This window comes from Cibotium barometz, chromosome 61 (assembly GCF_041138505.1).
Source record: "Cibotium barometz isolate CiBa-2024 chromosome 61, ASM4113850v1, whole genome shotgun sequence".
Lineage (NCBI taxonomy): Eukaryota > Viridiplantae > Streptophyta > Polypodiopsida > Cyatheales > Cibotiaceae > Cibotium > Cibotium barometz.
This window is the reverse complement of record NC_141106.1, coordinates 17,970,038-17,987,525: the sequence shown is the minus strand read 5'-3', so window position 1 is coordinate 17,987,525 and position 17,488 is coordinate 17,970,038. Positions and strand designations below refer to the sequence as shown.

The following is a 17,488-nucleotide window of genomic DNA, read 5'->3' as shown; positions in this document are numbered from 1 at the left end:
AGCTGCAATTGTGCAATTAAGCATGAATTTCTAAAAAACCCCGAAATTTATTCAAAGCCTGTAGCTTTAATTTCTACAATTAAGCAAAAAATTTGCAGTTGTGTGCATGAAATTGTCCTGTTTGCCTTGAATTATGCAATTAAGCATGAATTTCAAAAAACCCCCAATTTACACTGAACCTTGTTAGAAATGGAGGTAGGTAGCCGATTGTGACAACCAACCGTGAGCAGAATGTCGAGTAGGCAGGCGAATGAGGTGTCGAGACTCGGAAGAAGAGTCCATAGGCAGCTGAGGGCCCCTGAGGCGATGGACGGCGATCAGGCGAACAGGCGAGCACGAGGCGAACAAGTGACAGACGACAGCAGGGACGTGACGGCGGAACTGTCGGCGAAGTGACGGATGGAAGCTATCGGCAAAGTGAAGTGATGGACAACGACGAGGCCTTGACGGACGTTCGAACTGCTGGATGGAAGGGAGCTTGAATTTTGTGAAATTTTGTTGAATGCCACATAAGCCTCAAAGTGGGTGGAAGCTCGCTCGCTATGGTGCGAGCGCCGCTGGTTGGGCGGAGGTAGTGTGCTAGGCACTAGTGCTGCCGTAGTTGGAGGGGCAGATGGGCGGGAGTATCTGGGAGGCGGCAGGCAAGGTGGCGAGGAGGCGTGCAGAGAAGGCTGCACCTACGCTGGACCTGCACCTACGCTGGACCAAAGTGGACGGAAGGGCAGTGTCAGCGACGGATGGAAGCAGCTGTCGGGTCGTGCGCGAACTGACGGAAGTGTCACTTGCGTGAGTGGAAGGCGGCAGCAAGGCTCTGATACTACTGTTGGGCCAAGAGGGGAGCTTTAGCTGAACTAGGGTTTGGCACAGGAGTACACACACATGCAGTGAAGTAGGTACACACAAGATGATGAGAGATGCAAAGAGAAGATTGCATTGGAATGTGTGGAGTTAGAAGGTCAACTCCATAATATCATAATACAACTAAAATAGGTGTCCTTTCACACCATATCTCTAAGGGAAAAAACCCAAAGGGAAAAAGTGCTCTTGGTTAGCCTATATTCACATGTGGCACTAATATCATATATGCCAATAGCCATAACTGGTTGTGCCACGTAGATACCAAAGAAGCCGCAAAGCAGCTTGCCAATGAGACCGTCGAGCCGCAGAGGAGAACTGAGTGAGAATACTCAAGGCATAAGAGATATCCGGATGAGTGTTGTTGAGGTAGAGCAATGAACTAGCCAAGTGCCGGTGCTCAGTAGAATCAACCAAAGGAAAATAATCTTCCTTTGAAAGCTTGGAACTAGGATCCATGGGACGAGAGAGCGGAGTACAATTTGTCAAACCATACAGAGAAAGCAATTTGTGCACATACTTCTCCTGAGAAATGAAAATGCAATCATTGCGTTGCCATACTTCAAGACCAAGAAAGTAATGAAGTAATCAATCATCTCAAACTTTTGTGAAAGTTGAGACTGAACATGAGAGACCAATTGAGAAGCATATCTTGTAAGGACGAGATCATCCATAGATAGCACAATGATACAAATATCACCATCAGAGAAAAAGACATAAAGGTTTGAATCTCGATAAGCTCTCTCAAAGCCAAGTGAAATCAATCAAGTCATCAATCTTCTGATACCAAGGATGGGGTGCCTGTTTGAGACCATATAGAGCCTTCTGCAATAAATAAACATGATATGTGTCGCTGAATCTCAAATTCTAGAGGTTGCTCAACATAAACTCCTCTAAATCTGCGTTTAGAAAAGCAGATTTAACATCCATCTGAAAGACATGCCATCAAAAATGAGCAGCCAAGGCTTAAACAATCCGAATGGTGGTATACGTGGTTGTAGGTGCAAACGTCTCATCAAAGTCCTCGCCAGCTTTGTGAACATAACCACGAGCAACAAGGCGAGCTTTGTACTGTTCCAATGTTCCAAAGTACCATTAGAATGAAACTTGACTTAAAAAATCCATTTGACACCAATGTCCTTCCGATGTAATGGGCGTGGAACTAACTCCCAAGTTTTGTTCCGCTGGATAGAAGACATCTTTGCATTCATAGCCGCGGCAAAGCAAGGGCCTCCTCGGGAGTATTGGGCTCATCAATATCCTGTAAGGTACTCATAAGAGCATAATGCATGGTATGATCGGAAGAAGCAAGCCGAGAAGATCTCCGAGGTCCGGAGGACGGAGGAGATGCTTCAAAATGCAACTGGCTATCAGAAAGGCCAGAGTCCTGTGGTAATTTCTGGACCCATGGGGGCGGACGAGACCTCCTCTCAAATCTGTAAGAAGAAGAAGGTACTGCTGCAGAAATGGATGCATCCAGGACAACAGGGGATGGAGAAGAAGCACCCAAATGTGGAGAAGATAATGGAGAGACCGCAGATACTGATGGAGAAGATGCAGGAGGCAATCCAACTCTATGTAAGGGGCTGGAGATAGCAGATATAGGGGCTGAAATAGAGGGTACAGTGGACTGAAGTGGTGCTAAAGACACCGGAATCAGCGGTTGAAGAAGCTTGCTGTGGTAGATGAGAAAATTCTCCAATATTGGTTGCAAATGGGTCCAAAATCTGCTCAGAAGAAGACATGGAAGAAGAATCAAGTTCAAGTGATGTTTCCTCGAACCAAGCATCTCGAGATATAATAATATCATTCACATCCGAATCCCAAAACCGGTATCCTTTGGATCTTGAGCTATAGCCTGTGAAAATCATCCTCTTGGACTTGGGAGTAAGGGAAGTCCACGTCTTATCTGGGACATGAACAAAAGCAACACAACGAAACACACGAAAATGTGATACAGATGGATTATGTCTAGAAAATACCTCCTCCGGTGTCAACCAATCAACCGCCTTCGTGAGTGAGGAGTTTATGAGAGAAACAAAAGTAGCCCCAGCTTCTCCCCAAAACGGGGACGGAAGACCAGAACGATGCAATAAAGATCTCGTCATCTCCTTCACGGTCTGATTTTTCCTCTCAACTACTTCATTCTGCTGGGAGTATAAGGAGCTGTTGTTTGCTGTTGAATACCTTTCGATGCAAGAAACTCATCGAAGGGTACAAACTCACCACCATTGTCAGTCCGCAAGAATGAAACTGTAGAGTGAGATTGATTCTCAACCATGGCTATCCAAGTCTTAAACTTGGCAAAAGCATCAGACTTCCGAGCCAAAAAGCATACCCACACTTTCCGATTTAAATCATCCACCAAAAGCATGAAGTACTTAGCCCCTCCAAGGGATTCAATCTCCATAGATGCAGCCAATTCTGCATGTATAAGCTCGAGCTTTCGTGTAGCCCGATGGGTTGCCTCCTCTGGAAAAGCATCTCTGTGATATTTTCCCATCATGCAAGACGTGCATATATGTGGTAGTTGACGGAGCTGAGGTAAACCACAAGAACCAATTGCTGGGAAGAAATTTTTTGCAAAGCGAAAACAGGTACATGACCAAAGCGTGAATGCCACAAAGAAGTCTCATCAACAGAGACTAAGGCATGAGAAGGAGAGAATAACTGATGGATATGAGAATCGGATGAGGGAATCTATGAGGAGAAATTGATAATTTTGTAGAGGCCTCCATCATGCACTCCATTGGCCACAATCGAGAGTGTCTTTCTGTCAATGACCTCAACCACCTCATCATCAAAATAAACGCCAAGTCCCTTCCGAGCAGCCATGTGAACTGAAAACAAGTTCTTTGAAAGCCGAGGCACATGTAAAAATTCATGGAGACTAGCAGAGGAACCAAGAATGCGAACTAAAGAAGAGAGCGGCTGGTAATCCTCCAAAGTATGTGAATGTTTGGTCATATTGCCAAAAGCACCGCTGTCACTGACCCACTCAACCTATGTTGTGTGTCACTAACCTTTGTGAAAGAAGTTATATTTGTGATCACGAGGAAAGTATCCCGTGGAGAGGTAGGGGGAGAATCTATAACTGCCATGTATGCCACTTTGGCATTGCCCTCATCCTTCACCTTTTCCTTGGCTTTGTTCTGATTAGAATCCTTGTCAGAATCCTGAGAGTTATCTTTGGCTTTGGCTGGCCGAGAACTGTCACGTCAAGCAAAGCACCGTTCCTCCGTATTGCTTGATTTGCCATAAAAAGAACACTCCAAGGTTTTGTTACCTTTGGCCTCTGCAGCATCTTTCTTGCCCTTTGCTTGGGCAGCTTTGTTGTTGTTGTTGCCTCCTCTTCCTTCTTTGTTTTTGCCCTTATCTTGGGCAACAAAAGCGGATTCCGACTTCCCTTTGCCTCTCATCAAACACTTGTCATGTAGATAACTCACAACTTCTTCAAAAGATGGAAGAGGTTGGTGAAAGTAGATATGATCTTTGAAGGAATCAAAAGAGGGAGACAATTTACCAAGCAGTTGTGGATCGGGTTATTGATTACGCTCCCATATTCTTTAAGTTGCTGCTGGATGCGAGTAAAGTCCCCAATCTTATTAGTGATATTGTCTGATTCACTGATGGAAATTTTCTTAAGATCCGCCTTCAACTCGGTAATCTGCACGCTCCTCTGAATCTCAAGCCACATTTGTTGGGCATTACTCCTTGTAGAAATAAATGTGCATGTATGGCAGGAGTCATGCAATGAATGATGATGAGCTGTGCGTGAGCATCCAAAACTCCCCGTAAAGCTAGATCCACCAAAGCAGGTGTCATAACTGATGTCCAAACACCAGCACCTTCAAGAAGCAACTGGGTATAAAAAGACCAAATATGATAATTGGTGGCTGTAAGCTTCATGGAATCACTGATTTCGGGAGGAGTGTAGGATGGAACATGAGAGAAAGAAGGGGAGAGGTTTTGTGGGAGGGGAGAAACAAGAGAAGAAGTGGCTGCAGGAAAGGATGGGGGGACCACCAAAGGGGAGGGTACCGATGAAGCGGTAGCCTAAGAAGTAGGGGGATAGGATTCCCTGAGAAGAGAGAAGAAGTCTAGAGAAGCTAGAATATTGATCTCCAGAAGCCATATCCTCCAAACGTGGAATCCTCCTCTTCAAAGAGTCCTAGAAGCAGCTAGACCTCCTCTAAAACTGAGCATAGTTAGTATGAGGATGAAGAAGAAGGAATGCAAGGTGGGAGGGTGGGAAAAAACCAGAATGGGAGAAAAGAAATGGTTCTCCATCTTTTAATGGCACCACAGATGCTGAAAACACAGCTTTGTGAAGAGAAACAAAGCTTGATTGAAGAAAACGCAGCACCACTGAGAAAACACAGCTTTCAGATGAAAAACTCAGCTCCCAGATGAAAACGCAGCTCCTAGATCTGAAAACGCAGGTCTTTATGTGCTGAAATCTGTAAACAACAGGTTCATGCAGGTCCTAGAGCAGTTCTAGGCTATGATACCATGTGAGAAATATGTGCTACTGCTGTAAAACTGAAAACAGAGAATAAAACAGCATATATGTGTAGATAGTAGACTGTAGATGATCGAGAACTTGAATATGAAGAAAGGTACAGCACGAGGGAGGCCTGTGAGTGCTGGTATGTACAAGTCAGGGCTGAAATCAGAGAAAAGATGATGTGGGAATGAGGCACCTATTTATATAGGTCCTCATGAGCTGGTAGGTCGTACAAGCTGACCTGGACAAGAGTCCATAAAATACGCTAAAAATGCTCCTAAAAATGGTGCAAAAAATAGTAGATAAATATTTAGTGCAGGGCCTTATAAATGGGCAGATACAAGCATGCAGGGAGTCCATTTGGGGATGAACAATATTTCCAACAGATTTTTCTATTGGCCGACTTGGCTATTTGTGTTGTATATAAGAACAGGCTTTTTGCCATTTAATTCGTTCATCAGTTTGCTAAAGTGTTGGATCATTGTTGGCTACTCCAAGTCTCCCTTTTGCTCCCTGTTGCCTTCAACCATTCTCTCATGGTATCAGAGCGCTAAGGTTCTCAGGCTCTTGCTTCTATGCTCTACACAAGAAGACTATTAGCTAGTGTTTTTTTTTTTCCTGCGGCGCCCCCCCCTCCCCCCCCCCCAATGCGCAATTTAACATAATTTTTTTGCTGCATCCTTAATTTTTGTATTTTGTCCCTACCCCGGACTAGTGGTAGAACCGTGTACTTGCTCCATTAGCCTCTCCCTCCCTTACTTCATCGCGCATTGGGTCGGCTCCCGTCTTAATGCGTGTGCCTTGCTCTCTCCAGAAGGAGTACAGTTATGCATCTTTCTTTCACCTCACCTAGCATCTAGGGAGGAGTGGGCAGTCCCCGCGTACCTACCTGTAGCCTTTTCGCTGTAAATTCAAGAGGAGGATTCCATGGCTTCCACACCGAGAGTCATCTCTTCATCTATTCCCCAACTTCCCAAGGAATCCATCCTAGATGGGACCAACTACCTTATAATATCTAGATATTATTCTTACCCCTCTAATTGTGCGTTCACACGCAAACAAGACACTTACACACTACCACTCTCTAGTAGGTGGTTCACACACACTTTTTTTTTTTTTGTGAAACGAAGAAATTATATTATGAAACATCCATTTTACATCAGGGCAGTGCTCGAGAAAAGAGCCTATGCCCTATCCATCAGAAACAGTAAAAGAAAAGCTGAATACAAGAAACATCCAAATCTTCCTCATGTAAGGCATCATATAAGGACTGCCGCAATGAGGCTCGCAAGAACTCATAAGGGTGCTGAAGGGGTGAATTCAGATATGCATGATTTCGCTGTAGCTAGAGGGTCCATAAGGCCCAGTATCTGATCCAATGGAAGAAAAGAGAATACTGTGACAAAGAAGCTGATAATCTGCCAAACATCCAGAAAAACCTGTAGAACCTGTGTGCAGGAAATCTGAGAGATAAAAAATAGGAGATCTTGTCCAGAAGGTCTCTGGAATATGAACAAAACCACAATAAATGCGGAATACTCTCAGTAGTATGATGACATCTTGGACAAAGAGGAGAGGCAATCCTTCTTTGAGCCAATTTCACTCCCACTGGAAAAATACCAACAATGCATCTCCAAAGAAAGAGTCTCTGCTTCAATGGCATTTTCAACTTCCATATCAATGTCAATTTTCCTTTCCACCAAGCTAAAGACTTATTCAGATGCCAAAGAGAATTAGCATGATGAGCAATCCATGGAGGAGGTAATATCAATCGATAAGCCTGTATGGAAGTCAATAGATGCAAAGGCTGAGAGGATAATCTTGGACTTGAAGACTGAAGATGCCAATCTTGAAGCCTGTCTCTTACATCCAATGTTGGAATCGGAATGAAAGGGTGTAAGAGGTGTGCAATAGCTTTCCATATAGGTCTATGATGCATCCCAAGATTGTATTGTTGGCATGCTGCCGGAAAAGAGAGAATATGCCCTTGAGTATCTACCACGTCGTCAATGAACCGGATGCCCAACTTCATAGGTGCTTCACACACACACACACACAAAAAAAAAAAGAAAAAGAAAAAAGAAAAAGAAGAAGAAGCAATGCCTTGATCCCAATGAACAGTAATCTACCGTAGAGAAAATATAACAATTGGAGTGCCTCTGTTCACTAGCGCTCTTAGCCAAAATGAATCCTCAAAAGAAAACTGATAAATTTATGTAGAAGGGGGGGGCACCAAAATCAATCCCAAAAAGAATACTGATAAATTCATGTAAAAAAAAGCTTATATCTCGTTTAATTGCAAGTTCTCTCATCAGGCATCATACCATGATCAAGTTCATGCACCTCTTTCCAGGAAGACAGTGAGGTTGAGAGCAATTTAAATATCCAAATGTCATGGTTTTCTATCTTGTGATCTTTGCAGAGCTCCAATTTACTCTAGGAAGGAGAAAAGATGCTTGCATAGCCTAACTTTCAAAACTTTCCATCTTTCACTGCTTTATGTGTTGTTAAACCCATAAGTCTTTTGCTTTTGAAGGTGAAAGGCAATGTCAACAGTGGTGCTGTCATCCATGCAAGTGGAGACATTGTTGTTCTTGGGCAGCTTGAAGGAGAAGCTCATGCTGGTAGAAGTGGGGATGTACATGCCACGATTTTTGCATGGCAAATGAAGTCCAAAACCCTAAGCATTGCTGGCTGTGATGCTCGAGGATCAGCAAGTGGTGACGGGGCTCGTTTTTGTGAAGTTGCGTCCTTGTCAGATGGTGAAATCAAGTAAACTCTCATACGATAGGTTCTCTCTACATTGATATCTATGACATTTAGCGTGGTTACGTTTCTTAACGTGTTTGAATTGGAGCTCAAGGCTGGTGACTTAAACTCTTTGGCTTATGTGATAGGATCCAAGATGCAGTTGGTCATGGCTTTGACTTTGCATCTTTACAAAATGGAGACAGTGCTAAAGTCCAGGCAGGAATATTAGATAGAGGAGACCTTCCATGGTTTGCAATTAATGTGAAATCGATGAGGAAGTCTTCACAAGTGGCATTTGTCACGGGGGCTTACATTTTTGTCCTTGGAGTAGCACTTTTACTATTTCCAGAGCCTTTGTTTGGTAAGTCTTTTCTTCATTGTGCAGCTGCTTAACCAAGTGAATTTAGTCTTTTACCAACTGTAATTTGTGGCATTTCTCAAACTTTGAGGTCCCTTAAATCGTAGTTGGCCTCCCATGCATGGTAATAGTATTGAAGTTGATGTACTTAAGGGACTTCTTCAAATCTAGTGTGCTGCTGTGCATTATTCATTTTCTTTTTTATTTCCAGGAGCCTTCTTTGATCTAAAGAGCAGCGTGAAGGAATGGATAAGGGTTGGAGCTGTTCTTGCAACGGTAAGTGACTAGTGAAAATGGATTCACATGCTGAAGAGTTGTTCTATCTTTCTTTATTCTAAACGGTGGGCTTAAAATTCCTTCCTTAGGAAATATTTAAGTGGGAATGGAGGCAGGGACCATTTTATGGGGGGAATGATCCTGGAATTCCACAACCAGCGGGAGGCTGGGAGCAGGAGTATTTTGACAAAAATGGGACAGCAAACTGACAGAAATCTGACAACCCTACAAATTCTGGAATGATCTGCAAGTTCTGGAATCTTGACTGGGATTTTCAGATCGTACTGAACCCTAGGATCATTAGAATTTTCTTTCTTCATGCCAGCAAAATGTGTCGTGGAGGTTGCTCCGTCATGACCTCAGCCTGTTCATTCCAGGCATCCAGCCAATCATTGATCAGCATCTGACAGCTGTTCTATTGTATAGACCCTGCAGTGGCTGTACGACACCTGCAAAGACTCCACCCATGAAATACAGAGAATTCTTGCCAATTCCACCACAACTGCAAAAGCTGATTCCTCACTGGCCATGACGGTTGGGAATGGCCTTCAGCCAGCTGTTCCCAGACACAGGACCACTTGGCTCCTGCCTTGCTAGTTCTGGCTGGGGACAGCTGGCTGAAGGCCATTCCCTACCTCTTCACTGACCTGCGATCTTGACATTCTTGGAATCCGAGCCCCTTTCTTAGAGACCCTCCAATCAAGGTTTTGAGCATGCTTTCTGATCCCCTCCACAAAAATCAACTCATCCTTTTAAAACAGAATTTTTATTCCCATTCCTAAAGATTACACAGAACAAAGGAGCCCTCAAACCTATGAAAATTCACACCATTGCCTATGGGCCCTTTCCTGAGTAGTTGTTGCAACCTCCCATCAAGCTGACAATCCCCAAGATGCACAGGGATGTGTGCGTATGCCTCTTACAAACCAAAAAAAAAAGAAAATTTTTCACTAGCGACATTCTTATCAACTTCCTATCTTCATTATGCAACCTCTATTTTCATATAGCTTGCAATCGATGCAGATTATATGTTTCTATATGGGATACCATTACACATCATCATAACAAAGGTCATGTTTAAAGAGCATTTCATTGTTGGAGAGAAAGTTCAGCCAAGCACAAGAACCCACAACCCCCCCCCCCCCACCCCCCCTCCCCACCACACACACACACACACAAGTACAGTCGTGAGAGAGTATAAGGAAAGGCACAAATTGTGACGTATTGGATAAAGTGCCTAAGTACAATATAAGTGAACCTTAAAAGTGAAATAAGGGTATGTTCACATTCATAAGAGCTTGGGGGAAAAAACCCCTCTTAATGGAGGGTAAAAAATGCCCCGGTTGGTCTTACTGGTGTTCACTCGTCACTACCCCTGCATCTGGCAACAATTGTTCGAGAGAAGGTGAAGACAAGTACAAGAACCACACATACACACACAAAAGTACAGTCGTGAGAGAGTAGAAGGAAAGGCACAAACTGCAATGTATTGGATAAAGTGCCATAAAGTGCCAAATTACAATATAAGTGAACCTCATAAGTGAAATAAGGGTAGGTTCACATACATAAGAGCTCGGGGGAAAAATCCCATGTCACATGCACTTTGCACTGTAGTGCATGGTGACAAGATGACTTACCATCTGGAGGCATATGCTCACTTATGGTAGTGCTATGTGTGAATAGGGCTTAACCAAGGGCACTTTTTCCCATGTGGTTTTTCCCCTTGGATATCAAGTGTGAAAGGACACTCTACATATAATATTTTGTACTTCTATATTATATGGATGTGGCACACATGCAAGGGTTGACTTGCATTTTGTGGCTACCACACTTTTGGCCGGTGACCGGAAGAACACAGTTGTATTATTTTTTGTCTCATAGGCCGACTTTGGCCTCTCGTAGACGTTAATATATCTTTCTTTCTTTCTCTCTTTCTCACTTTCTGTGTGCGAGCTTCTCCATCCTGCACCTAACCCTAATGTGCAGGTTTGTGTGTGTGAGTGTGTGAGTCCAACACCAACAATTGGTATCAGAGCTTCAGTCCAGGGCCTGCAGTTGATTGTGGAATTCCGTCAGCAAATTTCCGTCGAAAACCAAGATTCTGTCCGTCGTCTGGTTTTCGCCGCCCAGCTCGGCCGGCGCTCTTACTGCGCAGATAGCCGCTACCGCCCAACCCGGCCGGCTGCGATATTGGACAGGTCTCCGTCGCCGCCTCGTTCTTGGTGCACCTGCGCCTGCTAGCGTCGCCTCCGCCTAGCCCGTCGGCTTTGTGCGCCGCCGCCTCCCCGTCTGTCGACTTTGTGTTGCAGCTCCGGCGGCTGCCGTGCCGCTCAGACCATAGACGACGTCTTCACGTGCGCCTGGCTGCTGGTACTCACACGCCGATCCGAGCGGCAGGGTAGCTCCGATGGCTGCCCTGCCGCTTAGACCACAGACGACGTCTTCACCTGCGCTTGGCTGCTGGTACTCACACGCTGGCCTCTGCACGACTATGCCACTCTTCTCCACGTCTGTGTACTCCCCCATTGACGCTTGCAATACAAGCCTATGCCATCCGTATTGCACTTGCCTGTAGGTACTTTTCATCTGAGTAAAAAAATGCATTAAAAGATACAAATTTTGTAGACACTTCTGTGCAGGCCAGATTCAAAGAAAAATTGCAGGTGGTACAGGGTTCAGGCAATTTGGGGGATTTCTCAATTTGAGGCCAAATTGAAAAATTGGACATGTTGCTTTGCTTGCAATTTGGGCGTTTTTCAAATTGAGGTCAAAATCAGCAAATCGAGCCTCTTTCAGTTGCAAAAATTTGGGGCTTTTGTGAAAATTGGCCAATTAAATGCACATTGAAGCGATTGGAGTGCATAAAAATTGGGGCTTTTTCAGATTGGAGCATGTAATTGGGCATTACAGCTGTGATTTGTCGCGTATGTATACACATTGTGTGTAATTGGACAATTTGGTGCAGGTTTACACTTGCTTTAGTTTGCAAGCAAACATTTGCACATGACATTTGGTTGCCTGGCAGTGCACATTGGTGCTTGGTTTGCTTGCAGGTATATTTTGTTGACATGGCTCAAAATGCTACAGATGTATTTGGTGTGCTCACCCAGGAGGACAAGTTGGATGGATCTAACTACTCCCTCTGGAGTTTTATGATCCGTAATTTGCTGGTAGCCAAAGGGCTTTGGGGCATCGTGTGTGGTGATGACACACGCCCACTTACCATACAGCCAGCCACGCCTCAAAGGGGAGGTGCTCAAAGAGCTCCTGATGTAGAACCTGCTCCCACACAAGAGCAGAAGAGATGGGACTCTAGAGATGCACAGGTCATGTCATTGATAGCCCTTTCAGTGAAAAGGACTATTATTCCGCACATTCGTTCTTGCAAGACATCGAAGCTTGCATGGGACACATTGGAAGCAATGTATCAGGTACGCAATGAGGCAAGAGTTGCCTACTTGAAGAGGCAATTGGATCTTCTTTCTATGGATGAGGGTGACTCCATGGCATTATCTCACCAAAGTGAAAGATTTGCAGGAACAATTGCTCAACATTGATGAGGTTATCCCAGACAGACAGATGGTCACCAATACTCTTCATTCTTTACCACCTTCCTACTTGAGCTTTCACACCTCTCTCAACCTCTCAATGAGAGGAGGTGGTGATCCCGTCACTTTTGAAGAGCTGGTGGGTTTACTCTTGCAGGAAGAGCAAACAGGAGCAAACTTATCGAGCAACCGTGGTGGAGACAAGGCATTTACAGCCAAGGATAAAGGTAAAGCAAAGAGCTTTAAGCATGGGGGACAACAGTCTAGCAAGGCTGGTCATGGACAGCCCTCTTCTGGTGGTGAAAAGTCTGACAAAGCAGATGCAAACAAACCCAAAAAGAAGGGTAAATGTCACTATTGCCATAAGCCTAGACACTACATCAGTGAATGTAGGAAGCGGATTGCAAAAGAGAAAAGGAAAGAAGCAGGCAATGCAGTAGCAGACTCTTCTGATAACAAAGCACAACAATCAGCTAATGTAATCCAGGAAGAGTACACTTTTTTGGTCACATGCACTAGTGGCACACCAAGTGCTTCAGACAATGATATGTCTTGCATTGCATCTGACAGACAGGATGTATCATGGTATTTTGATAGTGGTGCTTCGAGCCACATCACTTCATGCAAAGATGTATTTCAGCACTTGGTTTATGCTTCAAATGGCCGCAGTGTATCATGAGTAGATCATACCACATATCCAGTAAAGGGAATTGGCAATGTCATACTTATTGCAGCCAATGGTGCCAATATATGTATGAAAAATGTATTGTATGTTCCAGGGATAAAGAAAAATCTGCTCTCCGTCTCAGCCATAAACGACCAAGGTTTAAAGGTTGAATTTGAAGATGGGAAGTGTTTGGTAAAAGACCTATCAAAGGGTTATGAAATAGTCACTTTTGGAACCAGGCTTGTATAAGCTGGACAGCTATGACAAGCGTACTTATGATGCAAATACAGTGGCTGCTCACACTCCTGCTATGCATGATGCAGAGCTATGGCATGCTCGTTTTGGGCATGTTAATTTTCGGAGTTTGATGCTTATGATGCAGAAGCATCATATGGTTGATAATATGCCGTCTCTTGAGTCTCCAACAAGACATGTATGTGAGGGGTGTATTTTGCGAAAGATGCAACGAAAACCATTCCCCAAAGATGGAGCTGTTAGAGCTGAAAGTAAATTACAGCTCATACATAGTGATGTATGTGGTCCAATGCGGACACCATCCATAGGGGGGCATCTTTACTTCGTCACATTCATTGATGACTACTCCAGGTTTGCTTGGGTTTACCCTTTGAAACCGAAAGCAGAGGTGTTTACATGCTTTCGACACTTTGTAGCAATGGCTGAAAATATGTGTGGATGTAAAGTCCAAACACTCTGCTCAGATAGAGGTGGAGAATACATGTCAAATGCATTCAAGGATTATATGCTTCAAAAGGGCATCAAACACCAATGTACTGTGCCTTATACACCACAACAGAATGGTGTAGCTGAAAGGAAAAATAGATCTCTCATGGAGATGGCAAGATGCATGGTGAAAACACAAAAGTTGCCTCACAAATTTTGGATGGAAGCTATAATGTGTGCAACTCATGTGTTGAACAGGTGTCCAACAAAAGCTTTGAAAACCATAACACCATTTGAGGCTTGGTATAGCCGAAAACCAATAGTGGATTATATGCGTACATTTTCGTGTTTGGCATATGCACATGTGCCAGAACAACTCCGAACAAAGCTAGATGACAAAGCAATGAAATGCATTTTTGTGGGCTACAGGCTTTGTTTGTATACAATTGAGAGCTCGTCTTTGAAGTGGGGGTTGCATATGTCCTGGTTGTGACACCTCCACATCATCAGGACACAAGCCAGAGGGCCCAAGAAGGCTGAAAAGGTGGTGGGTAGGTGCACATGAGGGTGGTGTGTTGGGCAGCTGTGGACATGCTGACCAGCCCTGAAAAGGAGTGTTTGGGAATTTAGTCTAGCATCTCACATACTCCTAGGAGGTCTTAGTTGGTGATCCTCAATGATACCAAAACTCTCTTCACAACATAGTTCAAGTTGATCCTCAATACTATGGAAACTTTCTTTTTTACACAAGAGAGATTTGAATATACTCATTAAACTATATGCCTATTGACTCTTGGTAATTACTCCATCAAAAGCATTAGAAAGCAATGAATCGTGCATAAAATGGCCTGGTTAGCCATGGAATTAGAGTGCATATAAAAGCAAATATAGTTTGTTAAAAGAGACATTGACACAATTGTTTGATTTTGCTTTCATCACTCTATCGTATTAGAAATCTGGTGGTCCCCATTGACCTAGAAAACATGCTTAGTTTCTCTCTCTCAAAGGTTGTTAGGTGACCTTTTTTTTTTATATACCTAGGTTTTTGGTGTTTACTATATTGGAACGGCATGGGGTGATGCCAAAGGATGCGATGGTGCCCGATCCTTTTACATGTCAACTGTCATTGGCCGAATAGTAATATATTCTCTCTTTATTTGCGTTCTCAAATTATTGCAAGAAAAAAATCCATTTAAGCCTTCAATCCCTTTTGTGTTTATTTCTTAATGCTACTTGTCAATCTCTTTTTTTTTTTTGCAGTTTATCTTCTTCAGTTTTTCTTGGCTGGTGGCTATAGGTGCTGCACCTCTAGCACTTTTTATTGTAAGTATTTTTTAATTGGTTAAGTGAGCTCTTCCTCAAAGGAAAGGCATTCTTTATATATTTTTGGATAACTTAATTATTAGGATAGGCTGCAGTTTGGATAATAGACCACTACTACTCTCACATGCATCGCTATATCTGGATGTATGTTAGAATAGACCACACATACATCACTATGTCTGGATGTTTGTTAGGATAGTCAGACTTAGAAAGAAGTTTGTTGTGAGCTCTATTAAAGGGAAGGAATATGACCAAACTACACCAACTCAAGTCCAAGGCTATAGGGCTGGACACTAGGCATTTTGTGATCCCTTGTCCAGGGACGAGTCATTGGTGTACTGCCAAGGGGTGGTCAGAGTCGTGTACATCCTGCGCACGTCATTGTTGTGCCTGCTCTGCACACATTTGTAACCCTCTTGTATTGGTGATGTAATGTGGACAAGGCATCCCACACACTTATTACTCTATTTGGATGGGTGTTTGGCGCCAGGTCATTTTGTCGGAGTCCAAGTCATGGTTTGTATGAATCCATTTATTTGGCACTAGTAATGCCACACTTTTGGGGGGGGCATGGACTATGGTCTTTTAGTGGTGGATGGGCAGCCAAATGGCCACCCAAAAAGGGGCAAGGGACAGTTCTACGTGCCCAAGGCCCTAGGCAAGGGCCCATGTGTGAAGTGCCCAAGGGGCACATCGCTCTAGGTGCTTTTCAGCCCAAAGCTAATCCTAGGACCAGGTCTGCCAGTTCTAGAGGGGTCGGCCAGCTCCCTATATGAAGGGAGCCTACAATCCTAGGCTGCCGTCTCATCATTCTTGCAGACCAAAGGTTGATACCACTGGCTAGAAGGCAGTCCTCCCTAAACACAAGCACATAGAGTTCAACATTAGTCCCAAATCAGTGTGGATGCAAAAACACAAGTCTAAAAGCCTGTAGAATAAAGAACACAAATCATTGAAGTGCCCACGGGGCACATCTCTTGAGGTGCTTGTAACTTGACGTGGGTTTTAAAGGAATTGAACTCAAATAATAAACATGGATGTAGCCACCAAGGCCCACACTAGAATGTCTCGGTGGACATCGCCAATGGATACATAGTAGGTGCATGCACAGGCATTGAAGACACCGCACTGTCACCCCGCTAATGGTATTTTGTGATTAATTTGAATAATCGATTTTCCGGAATGCATTCGCACAATCCCGTTGAGTTTTGAGATTTTTTGGGTTCTTTTTTGGATGAGTGTTGTGCTTCCATCTATCTGTCCTTGCGTGCTACATCTATGTGTGTGTCGCTACATTGATCGCCACTCCAACAATTGGTATTAGAGCAAGTTCTCTTGGCTCTCACCTCCTCGTCATCTTTTCCTCGAGTTGCTCTTTTGATTGTCTTAGATTGAGTTGTCCTCTTAGGTGAAGAAGGTATACCATATATTCTGTTGTTAATTACCTTAACAGCTTTTTTGGGCGTTTTGAGCGTGTTTCGGTGCTTGTTCGCATGTTGTAAGGTTTCCGCAAGCATCTCGGGGGAGTGTCAGTTCGTGGCCAATATGTACCACCTATCACATGCTACATAACCATGTCAACAAACAGTTTCACACGCATGGTTCACAGGCGGGTGTCTCCTTTCTCGGAACTCCACATTGGTCAAGCAAGCATGAAAACAACATGCAAATTCAATTGGTAGGCAAGTACATAAACATGCTATGCAATGCAACATTGGTATAGACAATCCCCATTCATGAGACTATACCAAGGTAATTGTGTTCCAGGCAAGTACAAGGGTTGTCCGCACGTAAGCAAAGGCAATATCCAAGTCTCTTACTTACTCATCAGCTGCAAATATCTCATCCTTTGTGCGAAGGATGAGTGGAAAAACCACGTTACCATAAACAATCTCAAACGGGGCGTTCCTGTAGATGCATGCATCTTGTTGTTGTATGGAAATTCCACAAGCGGTAAGTTGTAACTTGGTTGAATACAATTCTAATCAATACACTTAAATACACTAAGATTTGATGGACACTTGCTCAAATATAAGAAGTAAATTGCTGAATTGACAAGAGACACACAATGAGCCGGAACGGCCGACCCTTCTCTCAAATAAAGTATATTGATCTTGGGAGAATCAAGTACATAGTGTCATGGGCATTTCTGACCAGATTTCCATACCAATGCATATGAATACAGTATTGCAAACAAGTGGTTGTCGATGTAGACTTGCAATCCACACTACCCTCTCAAGTGCCCATGTTTCCTACCATTTGCTCTCTATTGTTCCACCAACACATTGTAGCAACAATCTGCAAGAGAGCACGTAGGACAAGAGAACACTACACAAGGTATGTGATCTTGTAATCCGGTTCCTCCATCTTGCTACTTGTTCCCATATTTAAGCATAAAAGCTTACCAATAGCAAGTAGAGTCGATGACAGTGGAAGTCTTCGCGGATGGAAGTCCTTGGAGTGTTGAGATCTTCGATTTGTCGCATTTCTTCGCGACAAAAGTCTTCAAGAGGATGAAGGGA

General features: G+C 43.8%; 1 protein-coding gene across 10 annotated transcripts in view; it reads left to right on the top strand.

Moving 5' to 3' along the window:
• The window catches only part of LOC147604628 (uncharacterized), a 65,074-nt gene that overhangs the window by 32,390 nt on the left and 15,196 nt on the right, over nucleotides 1–17,488 (top strand). For 8 of the 10 annotated variants that reach the window (XR_015265307.1, XR_015265309.1, XR_015265308.1 and 5 more), the window contains exons 2-6: nucleotides 7,899–8,134; nucleotides 8,260–8,474; nucleotides 8,683–8,747; nucleotides 14,685–14,780; nucleotides 14,904–14,966. Coding sequence is in view for 7 of the 10 variants with exons in the window: in XM_086794667.1 (XP_086650793.1) it covers nucleotides 7,899–8,134; nucleotides 8,260–8,474; nucleotides 8,683–8,747; nucleotides 14,685–14,780; nucleotides 14,904–14,966 (675 nt within the window). In the remaining 3 variants the exon portion in view is untranslated. The remainder of the gene's footprint in view (nucleotides 1–7,898; nucleotides 8,135–8,259; nucleotides 8,475–8,682; nucleotides 8,748–14,684; nucleotides 14,781–14,903; nucleotides 14,967–17,488) is intronic. The other 2 variants (XM_086794664.1, XM_086794669.1) reach the window with 1 other exon arrangement.